Here is a 16632-nt window from a genome sequence, read left to right on the forward strand (position 1 = left end):
ACCCGTTTACTCCTACTCTTTGCTTCCTGTTTGCCAGCCAGTTCTCTATCCACATCAATACTGAACCCCCAATGCCGTGTGCTTTAAGTTTGTATACTAATCTCTTATGTGGGACCTTGTCAAAAGCCTTCTGGAAGTCCAGATACACCACATCCACTGGTTCTCCCCTATCCATGCTACTAGTTACATCCTCGAAAAATTCTATAAGATTCGTCAGACATGATTTAGCTTTCGTAAATCCATGCTGACTTTGTCCAATGATTTCACCACTTTCAAAATGTGCTGCTATCCCATCTTTAATAACTGACTCTAGCAGTTTCCCCACTACCGATGTTAGACTAACTGGTCTGTAATTCCCCGTTTTCTCGCTCCCTCCCTTCTTAAAAAGTGGGGTTACATTTGCTACCCACCAATCCTCAGGAACTACTCCAGAATCTAAAGAGTTTTGAAAGATTATTACTAATGCATCCACTATTTCTGGAGCTACTTCCTTAAGTACTCTGGGATGCAGCCTATATGGCCCTGGGGATTTATCGGCCTTTAATCCATTCAATTTACCCAACACTACTTCCCGGCTAACCTGGATTTCACTCAATTCCTCCAACTCCTTTGACCCGCGGTCCCCTACTATTTCCGGCAAATTATTTATGTCTTCCTTAGTGAAGACGGAACCAAAGTAGTTATTCAATTGGTCCGCCATATCCTTGTTCCCCATGATCAACTCACCTGTTTCTGACTGCAAGGGACCTACATTTGTTTTAACTAATCTCTTTCTTTTCACATATCTATAAAAACTTTTGCAGTCAGTTTTTATGTTCCCTGCCAGTTTTCTTTCATAATCTATTTTCCCTTTCCTAATTAAGCCCTTTGTCCTCCTCTGCTGGTCTCTGAATTTCTCCCAGTCCTCCGGTATGCTGCTTTTTCTGGCTAATTTGTACGCATCATCCTTCGCTTTGATACTAAGGTTTTAGTGTTTCTCGGTTTGTTTTGTGTGGGGGGTGGGCTTTGGGGGATACTTTTTTCAATCTCTTACCTTGACGGAGGTTTTTCCGTGTCATACCTCCGTCCCCCATTGCGGCCTAACGTCGTGGAGTGGCGCGGCCTATCACGGAGACTGACCCCGCGCTTCAACGCAGGTGCGGTGCGGACTAACCATCGTGGAGCTGCGATCCGCTCACCGGGCATCGGCTGTGGAGAGCTCCAGCCGCGGGCGGCCCAGAGGACTTTAACAACTTGGAGCCCAGTCTAAACATCGCGGTCCATGGTTAGAGACTGAGTCAGGGCTCCAGGCTGTGGTGAGTTTCAACCTTCCTGATATGGGAGTTTCATCACCCCGACTCAAAGGCCTCGGATCGCCGGCTGCGGGAGCTTTGATGGCCATGACCACGGAGAAGAAAGAGGGAGAGATTGGATTTTATTACCTTCCATCACAAAGAGGAATGTTATTTTATATGGCTGTGTGTCTTACTGCTTTTCACTTGGTTTGGCCGTATGGTAACTCGAATTTCACTGTACCTTGGTACATGTGACAATAAACTCATCTTGAATCTCTTGAATCTTGAATGGAAATACATTGAGCTTAAGGGCCATTCTTGGCCCAGAATGTGCAGCTAGTGCCTGGGGAGAAAAGAGGAAAGCTACAGTAATTATGCTCATATACTGAAGGTGAAACTTCTGAAAGTTAATTGCAATGAAGAAAACTCACACAACAGGAGGAATTGGTTTGGTGGAGAATGAGAGTGGAGTGAGGTGGGATCGTGGTTGGAGAGGTCACGACCCTTTGGCAAAGCAGGATTGACAAGGAGGGATCAGGGAAAACTCACTCCAGTGGTCTGCCTGACAGTACCTGGGACATAACACTGTCATAACTTTGCCCGATTCCTCAGCGAGACAGGCACAAGAGCTCCACGTGTAAATACATCACAGACAGGCGTAGAAATTCATAGGAGGAGTAGATCGTGTAGACGCACTCTTGCTCAGAGCAGGGGCATTGCGAACCAGAGGACATACGTGGGTTTAAGGCAAAGGGGGAAAGATTGAATAGGAATCTTAGCGGTAACATTTTCACACAAAGGGTGGTGGGTGTATGGAACAAGCTGCCAGAGGAGATAGTTGAGGCTGGGAGTATTGAAATGTTTAAGAAGTAATTAGAAAATAATTCAGGTGCATGAATAGGAGGGGTATGGGCCAAATGCAGGCAGGTGGGACTAGTTAAGAACCACACGTTTATTATCACACGTGACATGACACAGTAAAACTCTTTGCTTAGCAAAGTATGCAAGAGTGGAGAGTACGCAAAGAGTCGCCATGGATATTTATTGGCGGCAGTCCCTCCCCCTCCCCCCCTGCCATGCCCAGTCCCCCTTTGTTCCAGCCGGCACATCCTAGTCTGAACTCCGACCCTCACCACAGGCCCGTCTCTGGCCGCCTGCCGCCGGCTCCATCTCTTGGACGGCTCTGCGGCGCTCGCCGGGAGGTACCGATGGCCCTCCTGGCTCTCCGATGGCATTCCTCACTCCTCGATACCCCGTCTGTAGCCCATTGCCCGGTCCAGCTGAAGCTAACAATGACCTGCCCTTTGTGCTTTGATTGTAGGTGTTCCTGACGGAGTATGCAGGCCCTCTCTTCATCTACTTGCTCTTCTATTCCCGCCTGCCTTTTATCTACGAGGAAGAGCATGAATTCAGCACCAGTCCTCATACCGTTGTGCAGTAAGTCCACGGGACGCCTGGAGCCCACAGCGTTTCCATGTCTCAGTGTGTGATCATCTCGGATTCTACGGAGGGGGAGGAAGGGTCGACGACTGTAGTCTTGCGATTGTTGAATAGAGGAAACTGTTACATCCTGAAGTGACAGGGTGTTGGCTTTGGGTTTGAGAACTTGTCACAGTGTAGCATGGCATTCCCCACCCTCTCATGTGCGGCACGGTGGCGCAGCGGCAGAGTTGCTGCCCTACAGCACCAGACGCCCAGGTTCGATCCTGACTATGGGTGCTGTCTGTAGGGAGTTTGTACGTTCTCCCCGTGACAGCGTCGGTTACCTCCTGGTGCTCCGTGTTTCCTCCCACATTCCACATACATGCAGGTTTGGAGATTAACTGGCTTCTGTAAAATGTACCCAGTGTGTAGGATAAAACTAGTTTATGGGTGATTGGCGGTCGGCACGGACTTGATGGGCTGAAGGGCCTGTTTTCACGTTGTATTTCTAAAGTCTAAAGTCCAATGATCGATGGTCGGCGTGGACTCAGTAGGCCGATGGGCCTGTTTCCATGTTGTATCTCTAAATTAAACTCTCCCTCTCAGCTAGATCTCAACACACCAACCATCCTCATCCCAGCACCCACACTCCCCAATCTTCCCCTCCTCCCCCTGCAGCTCAGGTCATTGACCCATTATCAGCACTGTCTGTAGATCAGGGCCAGTAGACTCCTCAGCTCCACACCATGTGGAGATGTGGTCATGAGCAAGTTGTTGTGCCGTCACTGTGGGATATCCCTGCCCCATGCTCACATTGCAGTGCTCCTTGTCTCTTCCAGCCTGGCTGGCTTTTGCCATTCTTTCCACTATGTCAAACGACTGATCGAAACGCTGTTTGTGCATCGATTTTCTCACGGCACAATGCCTCTTCGCAACACCATTAAGGTAAGCACATCTACTCTAGTCCCACCTGCCTCAATTGGCCCATATTCCTCTAAACCTATCCTATCCATGTACCAGTCAATATGCTTCTTAAATGTTGCCATAGTACGTGCCTCAACTACCTCCTCAAGCAGCTTGTTCCATACACCCACTATTCTTTGTGTAAAAAAGTTACCCCTCAAGTTCTTTCCCCCTCACCTTAAACCTATGTCCTCTGGTTCTCGATTGCCCTACTCTGGACAATAGACTGTGCATTTACCCAATCTATTCTTGTCATGATTTTGTACACCTCTACAATTTCACCCCATACTCCTGCCCTCCCAGCCTGCTCAACCTCTCCCTCCAGCTCAAACCCTCGAGCCTTGACACCATCCTTGTAAATCTTCTATTGGATACTGAGTTGGATGATCAGCCATAATTATATTGAATGGCGGTGCAGGCTCGAAGGGCCGAATGGCCTACTCCTGCACCTATTTTCTATGTTTCTAACATTCTTCCCTATGGCTGGGGTGGCCAAAACTGAACAAATTACTCCAACTGTTGCTACTTTGCAGTGTTAAAAGGCATCTAAATGTGGCCTCACCAACATCTTATACAGTATAACTGCAACATGACCTCCCAACTTCTAAACTCAATACTCTCACCGATGTTATATTAACAAAAAATCACGATGGATGATAAGAAATTTGTTTTTCATGGATGTGCTGGATAGATGGTTGGCTTACTCACAACCTCTGTAGCAGAAATGTAAAATCAAAAACTCTTAAATCCACTTAATTGAAGGACTTTGTAAACAGGAACACCAGTTTGTGAGAAAGTTGACTGCATTCAGGTGACCACTTGCTGCCTGTTACTTGACTCACATCCTTTGCCTCTACAGAACTGTTTCTATTATTGGGGCTTTACAGCGTGGCTGGCTTATTTCATCAACCATCCACTCTACACACCTCCCTGTAAGTAACAGGATATTAACATCGAACATAGATCAGCGCAGCACAGGAGCAGGATGGTGAACAATGTCCAATGCCGAGCACGATAAACTAATCTCTCATGATCCGTATCCCTCCGTTCCTTGCACATCCATGTGCCTGTCCCAAAGCCTCTACAAAAACCACTCTCCTACCTGCCTCTACCACCACTTGCAGCATCATGTTTCGGACATCCACCTGCCCCGCACATCTCCGTTATATATTGCCGCTCTCACTTTAAAACTCTGCTCTTTAGTCCTTGACAAGTACATGCTCGGAAATAGGTTCGGACTGCCCACGCTATCTATGCCTCTCATCACTTTACATACTTCCGTCAGGATCCACGTCCCAGTGGTTCAATGGTCCGTTATTTGTCACTTGTGAGACTGCGCCGCGGAATTCTTTTGGCGCCATTTCCACAAGTCCGAAGTCCCGTCATCCCGCGCGCCCGGTCTACTGGAGCAGTGCCCGATCCTGGTACGCCCCGTGCTCATGCAGGACCTCCCTCCCACAAACCAACGTCCATCTCCTCTCCTCGCCCAGCCATCTTGGTGTCCCGGGGGCGGAGGCCTCCTGCAGCTGACCATGAAGGTGCTGGAGGCATTACCCCTGTTCACTCTCCTACCAATCCTTGCTCTTCATGTCTTCCCCAATACTAATTTTAACCTTGTTCTTCATGTCTTCCCCAACACTCATTCTAATCCATTCAAATCTAGGTTTGGTCCTAATTTGCTTTTGTTTATTTTCACAGTTTATGGTGACCAACAAGTCAATCTGGCACTAGGTACCTTTGTGGTAGGTCATGCTATCTGGCAACATACAATGTTTGACTGCATTCCCATTCAGGTTCCATTCAGAGGTATGAAATTGGCCGTCTGTAGAGTAAGGAGATCCTATCTTGTACAGGTGGTTGGAATTTACGTTGTGTAATCATAATGATAATTAATAGTAAAAAAAACAAAACTCTGGAGGAACGTACACATTGACCCGTGGAGGGAAATGGGCAGACAATATCTCGGGTTGGGGCCTGACTTCAGCCAGATGTTGCCTGAACTGCTGAATTCCGCCAGCACTTTGTCTTTTACCTAAGATCACATCATCTGCAGTCTCTTGCGCCTCCAAGGTAACCAATAGTGTCAGAATTAGAATTAGAGTTAGATTCCTTTATTGTCATCGGATGTAAGGTGATTATCTGTTGAATTCTCTGCCTCCGAAGGTAGCGGAGGCCAATTCTCTGGATGCTTTCAAGAGACAGTTAGGTAGAGCTCTTAAAGATAGCCGAGACAAGGGATATGGGGAGAAGGCAGGAATGGGGGTACTGATTCTGGATGATCAGCCATGATCACAGTGAATGGCGGTGCTGGCTTGGAGGGCCACATGGCCTACTCCTGCACCTATTGTCTATTGTATATTGTCTATGATAACAAAAATTGTCTGATTAAACTTGGTCTTCTGCAGCCTGGGTACCCTCCCCTCACTCAGTGCGGTGATGGAGGATGGCTTTCTTAATTTCAGTTCTGTGGGAAGCTGATGAGGACATTGTGACCCCCGCTTGGCCCTTCTCCATTCTGAGCGGGCAAGGACCACGGATTCCCACAGAAACTGGGAAAAGAAGTTGCATTCTTTTCAAGGAGAGTTTCGGATTATACTTGAGTTGGGTTCCACTGTCCACGTCTGGCTGTGACAGAGCTTCAGCTTATCTGTTGCGGGAAGATAAAGACACAAAATGCTGGAGTAACTCAGAGGGTCAGGCAGCATCTCTGGAGAGTAGGAATAGGTGACGTTTCAGGGTGGGAATCCTTCTTCAGAATAGTATACAAACTTAAAGCACACGGTATTGGGGGTTCAATATTGATGTGGACAGAGAACTGGCTGGCAGACAGGAAGCAAAGAGTAGGAGTAAACGGGTCCTTTTCACAATGGCAGGCAGTGACTAATGGGGTACCGCAAGGCTCAGTGCTGGGACCCCAGCTATTTACAATATATATTAATGATTTGGATGAGGGAATTGAATGCAACATCTCCAAGTTTGCGGATGACACGAAGATGGGGGGCAGTGTTAGCTGTGAGGAGGATGCTAGGAGGCTGCAAGGTGACTTGGATAGGCTGGGTGAGTGGGCAAATGCATGGCAGATGTAGTATAATGTGGATAAATGTGAGGTTATCCACTTTGGCGGCAAAAACAGGAAAGTAGACTATTATCTGAATGGTGGCCGATTAGGACAAGGGGAGATGCAACGAGACCTGGGTGTCATGGTACACTAGTCATTAAAAGTAGGCATGCAGGTTCAGCAGGCAGTGAAGAAGGCGAATGGTATGTTAGCATTCATAGCAAATGGATTTGAGTATAGGAGCAGGGAGGTTCTACTGCAGTTGTACAGGGTCTTGGTGAGACTACACCTGGAGTATTGCGTACAGTTTTGGTCTCCTAACCTGAGGAAAGACATTCTTGCCATAGAGGGACTACAGAGAAGGTTCACCAGACTGATTCCTGGGATGTCAGGACTTTCATATGAAGAAAGACTGGATTGTACTCGCTAGAATTTAGTAGATTGAGGGGGGATCTTATAGAAACTTACAAAATTCTTAAGGGGTTCGACAGGCAAGATGCAGGAAGATTGTTCCCGATGTTGGGGAATCCCAGAACAAGGGGTCACAGTTTAAGGATAAGGGGGAAATCTTTTAGGTACCAAGATGAGCAAAACATTTTTCACACAGAGAGTGGTGAATCTCTGGAATTCTCTGCCACAGAAGGTAGTTGAGGCCAGTTCATTGGCTATATTTAAGAGGGAGTTAGATGTGGCCCTTGTGGCTAGGGGTATCAGAGGGTATGGAGAGAAGGCAGGTACAGGATACTGAGTTGGATGATCAGCCATGATCATATTGAATGTCGATGCAGGCTCGAGGGGCCGAATGGCCTACTCCTGCACCTAGTTTCTATGTTTCAGACTGAAGGAATGCTTTTGGCCTACACGATCTCCCGGCTGCGAAAAAAATGTTAACTCCTCTTACCGTTCCCATGCTGATTTTTCTGTCCTGGGCCTCCACCACTACCAGAGTGAAGGCACAGGCAAATTGGAGGAACAGCACCTCATATTTTTGCTTGGGCAGCTTACAACCCAGCGGTATTGCGGCCCTTTCACTGCGCCTTCTCTGTGACCAATGTCCTAGTGTTATATTCCGCACTCTGGTATTTTTCCCGTTGCACTGCTTGTTGTACTGGTATAGGGGCTTGATGGTCCTCGTGGTTTTACTGGATAGCATGCAAACGAAGTTTCCCACTGTATCTCAGTGCATGTGACAAAAAATAAACCAAACCCTCCACCAGCGTGTAGTTTGCACACTCTCCCTGTGTCCGTGTGGCATTCTCCGGATGCTCCGGACTCCTCTGCACCCCAATGACATGCGGCTGGTAGGGTCATTGGCGGGAGAATCAGGATGAAGTTAATGGGCCTACGAGAGAGAATACGAGAGGTGTAAATAAACATAGGGTTTGAATGGGATTGTTCCAAGAGTCAGTACAGACGCAATGGGCCGAATAGCCTCCTACTACGGAGACACAAGAGACGGCAGGTGCTAGAATCTTGAGTAAAAAAAAACAATCTGCTGGAGGAACTCCATGGGCCGGGTAGCAACCGCGGAGGGAAACGGACAGACGACATTTCAGAATGTCTGAAGAAGGGTGTCCGATCTGAAACCTTGTCTGTCCATTTCCCTCCACAGATGCCGCCTGACCCACTGTGTTCCTCCGGCAGCTTGCTTTTCAACTCCAGCCTCTGACTGTGTTGTAAGGAAACATGAGCACGGTACATCGCAGAGGATGAGCAGTCTCTTAACATATCCTTTTGTGCATTGTTGTAGGTGTGCGAGTTGGGGAATTTCTCAATCCATATAACGCTGAGGAACCTGCGTTCAGAGGGTAAGTGCCATCACACAGTCCTGTTACCTTTCTACCTGTCACCCACCACTGTCAGTGTGTTTCCCTGTAAGGAGCGCAGGTTAAAGAAGTTCTGGTAGAGGACTTTGGTTCTGGAGCTGTTTGGTTGAGGGCCCTTTCTCTCACCCCATCAGTGCGGAGTGGATGGCAATTCGGGGCACAGCCGTTGAATGCCTGCATGCAGCAGCATCACCTACCTACTGCAGATAGACACAAAATGCATTGAGACAGGCAACAACTCTGGAGAGAAATGATGGGTGGCGTTTCGGGTCGAGACTTTTCTTCAGACCTTCTGAAGAAGGGTCTCGACCCAAAGCATCATAATTCCTTCTCTCCAGAGATGTTACCTGACCTGCCGGGTTGAGTATAGGAGCAGGGAGGTTCTACTGCAGTTGTACAGGGCCTTGGTGAGACCACACCTGGAGTATTGCTTACAGTTTTGGTCTCCTAATCTGAGGAAAGACATTCTTGCCATAGAGGGAGTTCAGAGAAGGTTCACCAGACTAATTCCTGGGATGTCAGGACTTTCATATGATAGACTCGGCTTGTACTCACTAGAATTTAGAAGATTGAGTGGGGATCTTATAGAAACTTACAAAATTCTTAAGGGGTTGGACAGGCTAGATGCATGAAGATTGTTCCCGATGTTGGGGAAGTCCAGAACAAGGGATCACAGTTTAAGGATAAGGAGGAAATCTTTTAGGACCGAGATGAGGAAAATATTTTTCACACAGAGAGTGGTGAATCTGTGGAATTCTCTGCCACAGAAGGTGGCCAGTTCATTGGCTATATTTAAGAGGGAGTTAGATGTGGCCCTTGTGGCTAAAGGGATCAGGGGGTATGGAGAGAAAGCAGGTACAGGATACTGAGTTGGATGATCAGCCATGATCATATTGAATGGTGGTGCAGGCTCGAAGGGCCAAATGGCCTACTCCTGCAACTATTTTCTATGTTTCTATGTTACTCCAGCATTTTGTGTCTAACTTCAATATAAGCCAACATCTGCAGTTCCTTCCTCCATCCACATCACTTGATGAGTGAATTTGGGCTTACCTTTGTTCTAGTATGAAAGTTGAATAATGAAGAAGGGTCTCGACCTGAAATGTCACCCATTCCTTCTATGCGGAGATGCTGCCTGATCCACTGAGTTACTCCAGCATCTTGTGTCAATCTTCCATTTGATCTGTAAATTGGCTCTACCCAGCAGAAAGCTTGGTGGCATTAGGGTGAAAGATTGAGGGGAAGAAAGACTGAGAAAATGTTAGGTCAATGACCTTTGCATAACTGGTGTTGTGGGCCTAACTCAATGAAACACCAGTGAAGGAGGTGCCCATTTGATAATCCCAATGATATACTGGTAATCTACACACCTATTTGTTGTCGTCCCATGGCTTAACTCTGTAAAGGTATTTTACATTCTCATGTGCCATTGAGATTGTGTTTCTTGGTTAAACATTCAGCTTGTGTGTTTATCAACATGTAGATAGCTTATTACTGAATATAAAGTTAGTTATTGTCCTATAGCATAAGTGTGTGTAGATAGATACCACTTTGGCATTGAGCTTGGATTTCATGTGTTCGACCATCCGGACTAGAGGCTGTCCGTAGCAGTGACTGCGGAGGTTTATGGCCCCGACCACAGGTGAATAATGGAGGAGAGTGACTGTACTTTGTGCCTTCCACCTCAGTGATGAATGCTGTGCTGGATGTTTGTGTTCATTTTTTTATTATGTATTGTGTGTTCTTTTTTGATTGTACCGCTGCTGGCAAATTTATTTCACTGCCCTTATATGTGTATGTGATGAATAAAACTGATTGATTGATTTGTGGCTTGAGCGCTTATCCTGGCGTTACAGCACAAGTACTTTGTGTTTTAATAGTCATTCAGTATGTAAACAATTCCTTACTGTAAACCCTCTTCGGAAAACAAACCCGTATTTTTGATAGAACACTGTCATATTAAGGGCCTGTCCCACTTACGCGACCTTTACAGGCGACTGCCGCGACCCGTGATTGGTCGCCGGAATTTTCAACATGGTGAAAATTCAGCGGCGACCAGAAAGACGCTACGGCTCTTTGGAGACCTCTCACAACCATAGGAGACCTCTCACAACCATATTGGCGACCCCTGGCGACATGTCGCGGGTGACCTCTCACATAGAAACATAGAAATTAGGTGCAGGAGTAGGCCATTCGGCCCTTCGAGCCTGCACCGCCATTCAATATGATCATGGCTGATCATCCAACTCAGTATCCCGTACCTGCCTTCTCTCCATACCCCCTGATCCCCTTAGCCACAAGGGCCACATCTAACTCCCTCTTACATATAGCCAATGAACTGGCCTGAACTACCCTCTGTGGCAGAGAGTTCCAGAGATTCACCACTCTCTGCGTGAAAAAAGTTCTTCTCATCTCGGTTTTAAAGGATTTCCCCTTTATCCTTAGGCTGTGACCCCTTGTCCTGGACTTCCCTAACATCGGGAACAATCTTCCTGCATCTAGCCTGTCCAACCCCTTAAGAATTTTGTAAGTTTCTATAAGATCCCCTCTCAATCTTCTAAATTCTAGAGAGTATAAACCAAGTCTATCCAGTCTTTCTTCATAAGACAGTCCTGACATCCCAGGAGTCAGTCTGGTGAACTGTCTCTGCACTCCCTCTATGGCAATAATGTCCTTCCTCAGATTTGGAGACCAAAACTGTACGCAATAGGAGACCTCTCATGACCTCTCACGACCTATCATGGGTCGCGGCAGTCGCCTGTAAAGGTCGCGTAAGTGGGACAGGCCCTTAAAGCTCTCAGGAGTGGAAGACTTTCACAAATAAAGCTGGTTTCCTTGCATGTAAGCCAACATTAACTGATGTTCCATTAATTGTGAGTCATTAAGTCATAGCACAGCAGCATGGGGAAATGAAGGTGGAGGGAGGGTTGTAAGTGACCTAAAATTGTAGGATTGAATGTTTGTGCCATTGGGTTGTAAGCTGCGTCCTCGTGTGGTTTGGAGACACTCATGATCAGCGTGTGCCCATTCCATCCCCAGGATCCAAGATGCGGAAGATTCCTAAACCGACAAAGAACCCTTTCACCTGGCTCTTCTTCTTCGTCTCCTGTCCAAACTACACGTACGAGGTATGTTCCATGCCCCGAGCTCACACACACTCGGTGGGATTTATCTCCAGTCAGGTTGGTGTTTGTAACCAGCAGTGCAGGTCTCTTTGGTTGAAGTACATGGAAGTAAGTGTTTATGAAGATGTTTAAGAGGGAACTGCAGATGCTGGAGAATCGAAGGTTACACAAAAAAGCTGGAGAAACTCAGCGGGTGCAGCAGCATCTATGGAGCGAAGGAAATAGGCAACGTTTCGGGCCGAAACCCTTCTTCAGAAGGGTTTCGGCCCGAAACGTTGCCTATTTCCTTCGCTCCATAGATGCTGCTGCACCCGCTGAGTTTCTCCAGCTTTTTTGTGTAACCTTTATGAAGATGTTGTCAGGACTCGAGGGTCTGAGCTATGGGGAGGGGTTGAGCAGGCTGGGACTTTATTCCTGGGAGATCAAGTGGATGAGGGATGATCTTGTAGAGGTGTATAAAATCATGAGAGGAATAGATCGGATAGATGCACAGTGTTTCTTGTCCAGAGTAGGGGAATCGAGGACCAGAGGACATAGGTTTAAGGTGAAGGGGAATAGATTAAATAGGAATGTGAGGGGTAACTTTTTCACACAAAGGCTGGTGGTGTATGGAACGAGCTGCCAGAGGAGGCAGTTGTGGCAGAGATTAGCGCAACATTTAAGAATCAGTTAGGCAGGTACAGCTTTAGAGGGATATGGGCTAAACGCAGGCAGGTGGGACTAGTGTAGCTGGGAAATGTTGGCTGGTGTGGCAAGTTGGGCCGAAGGGTCTGTTTCCACGCTGTATCACTCTATGACTATGACGTGGGTTGGTGTGTGAGTACCACTGTTACAGGGATGGTGACATTAACCTTTTATCAAGTGTTGTGTTATCTCTGAAGTGCTGGAGGTAAAACAAACCTCTCCTATTCAGTGTGGAGCCGTATCGCTATGTACCCACCACATCAGGACTAGTAACATCAAGATCTCACCGCCTGTGCTCAAAGCTGTGAAAGTGTAAGCACTTTACACTTCAAATCCTCCATTTAAAGAAATACTGATGACACACAATAGACTCTTTCCGGTGTTAGAAACCCAATTCCTAAATGCTCACATGAACCTCGGACTCCTGATGCCTCTATTTGGGTGAGAGTTTGTGTCCACTATATATCCAGTGAAGAGTGAACAATGGTGTTGCCTAGGTGACGTTTCGGGTTGAGATCCTTCGTCTGAAGCATCTTGACCCGAAATGTCATCTATTGCTTTTCTCCGGGGATGCTGCTTGACCCACTGAGTTACTCCAGTATTTTGTGCCTAACTTTGGTGTAAACCAGCATCTGCCATTCCTTCCTACATCATAGTGTTGCTTCATTTTCTTTCTGTCACGATCCGAGTCTCAATATTCCAGATATCAGTTTTATTTAGCTGCATATGTGGTGTTTAATGCTTTTTAAAATGCTAATGAGTGGGTTAGTAATCTGCATTTTATTATTTCATTATCGCAAGCCTGAGCTTGTTGACGTGAATGTGCAAATTTGTAAACGTATGTTTGTACATGTAAAATTTAAAGTGTGAATCTATCGCTTGTAGTTAAAAGCAAGTTATTCAGCTAGCTACCGTTTATGAATCAGTCTGACCCTCTCAATCTGTTCACCTTCTCCAGGTAGGGTCTTGGATTGGTTTCACCATAATGACACAATGTCTTCCAGGTAAGTCTGGTGCAACATTACCGACACAAAACAATCATCGCAAGTGTAGTAACAACATTCTTCAAGGACATCTACAGAATTCTCATTTAACACTCTCTTTTCTGTTGCCTTTCAGTTGGACTGTTCACCCTAATCGGTTTCTTTCAGATGACCGTCTGGGCTAAAGGGAAGCACCATATGTATCTGAAGGAGTTTAAGGATTATCCCACCCTGCGCATGCCAATAATACCTTTCCTGCTATAATATAGCAAACTGGGTCCCACTAATTCAAGGTCCTCTTGCCGGTAGTTTTCACCATTGTTGCTGGACTGACATTCTCTTGCTGGATCATCAGTGTATGTTGATGGCCAATATTGATTTGCAAATTGAAACCACACAGGATCCAGCAGCAGTGAACTGTCCCAAATCAGGAACATCGTTGGCTGGTTATTATATGACTCCATGCTGATGCGTCTTAAATCAGGTTGATCCAAGCCTTGACTCTCCCCAATTATCTCACATTAACTTGGCCTCACAGCGGTGCTCTGATGCTACTGCTCGTCACACTCTGTGCACTGGCACCGGTTCATATTTTACTGCCTGGTTAAAGCAGGGAGCTTTGCTGTTACAAAAATGTTGTTTCCTAAATAAACACAAATGCGGACAGCAAATGGCATCCTGCGTGTTATTTTGCAGATGCAGACTTTATACGTTGGCGATACGGCACGGAGAGAGGCCCTTCTGCCTACCGAGTCTGCGCCGACCAGCGATCACCCCGTACACTAGAACTATCCTGCACATGCAAGGAACAATTTACACTTTTGCCGAAGCCAATGAACCTACAAACTTTGGAACGTGGGATGAAAATGAAGCATCTGGAGAAACCCATGCGGCCACAGGGAGAATGTACAAACTATGTACAGACAGCACCCATAGTCAGGATCGAACCCGGGTCTCTGGAGCTGTAAGGCAGCAACTCTACTACTGCACCACTGTGCTGCCCCAAAGTTAACGTTACTGGCGGGTGTGAACATCACTGGTCCATGGCTTCCCTTGAGTAACGCCTTGGTAGTGAACACGCAGTGAATGTCACTGACGTAACCATGCTCATAATATACCAAAAAAATGCATTTATATAATGGCCATCACAATGTTGGGATTTCACCAAGCATTTTATTGTTCATGAAATACTTCTGAAAGAATCACTGATTGTAACTCAGGAACCGTGGAACAGTTTGGTTCCTCCAACATCAGAGGAATATAACAAGCAGATAATCCATTTACGCAGTGTGGGTTGAGGGCTAACTATTAACCATCACACCAAGGCCAAACCACCTCCATATTGTACGCAGTTACATCATATCATTCAGAGTGTGGTCTATGAAGAGCTAAGCTTGCAAATCTACTCAATTCCATCTTAGAGTTTAAGTTGTGTGTGTTTTAGACTGCAATATTGTTCACGGTCCTGGCTGTATAACTCAGACTGTGTAATGTACAATATTCAGATTTCCATTCCACTTGTCTCATGAGTTGACCCGAGGGATGGTGATAATGATTTGTTCATCATTAATTGTATCCCACTATCAATTCATTGATTAGAGATTTCAGAGCCTGTCCTTCAGGGCTGTTGCAGGTAGCACTCATATAAAGAGAATTTGCAGTTCAATCAGCAACCGTTCATGGGTATTTGCACTGAATACATCAGAAAGACTTGCAAGCTTTCCAAACACCAGATGTCAGTCTGTGCAGCACTCGGCATCTATCACCATCGCTTCCCCACTGACAAAGCTGATTGTTCAGCATTTCTGGGCTCAAACTCTTAAAAGAATGATCTTATAAAAGTACTGACTTTGCATTTGAAGATGATCAGTTATATAATAACTCTGACAGTTAATAAAAGCACATTTTAACAGTGATGTATTTCATGTCTGACTAAGTGGTACAGTGTCTCAACGTTTCGGTAGAGTACTTAGCCGACTTGCTTCATTGATCTTGCGATGGTCTCAAAGTGCAGCGAATCTCTCTCTCTGCGTGTCTGCATGTTTCTGTGTGTATACAGTGTATTCAGAAAGTATTCAGACCCCTTCACTTTTTCCACATTTTGTTACGTTACAGACGTATTCTCAATCCCCGCACATTTACACTCCCCTACACACACTAAGGACAATTTAAATTTACACCGTCAATCAACCTACAAACCTGTAAGTCTTTGGACTGTGGAGGAAACCAAAGATCTTGGAGAAAACCCATGCACGTCACGGGGAGAACGTACAAGCTCCGTACAGACAACCATCCGTAGTCAGGATCGAACCCGGGTCTCTGACGTTGTAAGGCAGTAGTTCAACCGCTGAACCACTGTGTGTTGTATATATAATATATAAATACGCCTGACTCAGTATACAGTACATATTTGTTTCCACGCATTTCTGTTTCTATGTATGTGTTTTCCCCCTCTAAACATGTCTGTATGTTTTTTGTTGCATGTTTCCATTAGTGTGTGCATCAGTGTGTGAGTGTACATTTGTGTGTGTATATACGTGTGCGGTGCAGGTGTGTATGCGTGCGTGTGCTGTGTGTACATGCAGCGTGCATCTGTGTGTGTGTGATCCTGTTTGTGCGGGGTGAGGACCAGTTGGAGAAAGGTTTTTGTGTAGCAGAGCAATGTTTCTGGGTCTTCAGCTGTGATCCTTTTAACTAATTATAACTCAAAGTGTTAGGTAATAGCCAATGTGGTTGGTTGGAATTTTATTCATAATTTTATAGCAATCTATTATATTTTGATGCTTTCTAATTACCACTATAAACCTTAAATCTACCTTAAATATTTGTTTTAATTGATTGATTGGTTGAAAGATACAGCACGGAAACAGGCCCATCAGCCCACCGAGTCCACACCGACCATCGATCACCCGTTCACACGAGTTCCATATTATCCCACTTTCACATCCGCTCCCCATACACTAGGGGACATTTACGGAGGTCAATCAACCTACAAACCCGCACGTCTGTGGGAGGAAACCAGAGCACTGGGGGAAATGCATTTGGTCACAGGGAGAACGTGCAAACCCCACACAAACTGCATCCGAGGTCAGGAACGAACCCGGGTCTCTGGTGCTGTGAGGCAGCCGCTCTAACAGCTGTACCACTGCCCCGCCTGTAATAGATAGTGTGATGGTTGAAAATTCTCTTGGAGCTGCAGATTTATGAAGAGTGACAGCCAAGGTTTATCACAGTACAGGGCCTGTCCCACGAGCATGCGACCTGCACGCGGCAAGCGTGACCAAACCGGAAGCGGGG

The 16632-nt window shown here is 46.2% G+C and overlaps 1 protein-coding gene across 4 annotated transcripts in view; it reads left to right on the top strand.

The window, feature by feature from the left end:
* Positions 1 to 16229, top strand: part of LOC129700768 (very-long-chain enoyl-CoA reductase-like) — a 79388-nt gene extending 63159 nt beyond the window's left edge. The window contains exons 6-13 of one of the 4 annotated variants that reach the window (XM_055641453.1): positions 2596 to 2711; positions 3536 to 3641; positions 4519 to 4591; positions 5358 to 5401; positions 8468 to 8525; positions 11583 to 11671; positions 13311 to 13356; positions 13472 to 16225. In XM_055641453.1, coding sequence (XP_055497428.1) covers positions 2596 to 2711; positions 3536 to 3641; positions 4519 to 4591; positions 5358 to 5401; positions 8468 to 8525; positions 11583 to 11671; positions 13311 to 13356; positions 13472 to 13599 — 660 coding nt within the window. In that variant the 3' untranslated portion in view covers positions 13600 to 16225. Of the gene's footprint in view, positions 1 to 2595; positions 2712 to 3535; positions 3642 to 4518; positions 4592 to 5357; positions 5402 to 8467; positions 8526 to 11582; positions 11672 to 13310; positions 13357 to 13471 lie in introns of all 4 variants that reach the window. The other 3 variants (XM_055641451.1, XM_055641450.1, XM_055641454.1) reach the window with 3 other exon arrangements.
* Positions 16230 to 16632: the final 403 nt, after the last annotated feature.

This window comes from Leucoraja erinacea, chromosome 10 (assembly GCF_028641065.1).
Source record: "Leucoraja erinacea ecotype New England chromosome 10, Leri_hhj_1, whole genome shotgun sequence".
In the NCBI taxonomy this organism is placed as follows: Eukaryota; Metazoa; Chordata; class Chondrichthyes; order Rajiformes; family Rajidae; genus Leucoraja; species Leucoraja erinaceus.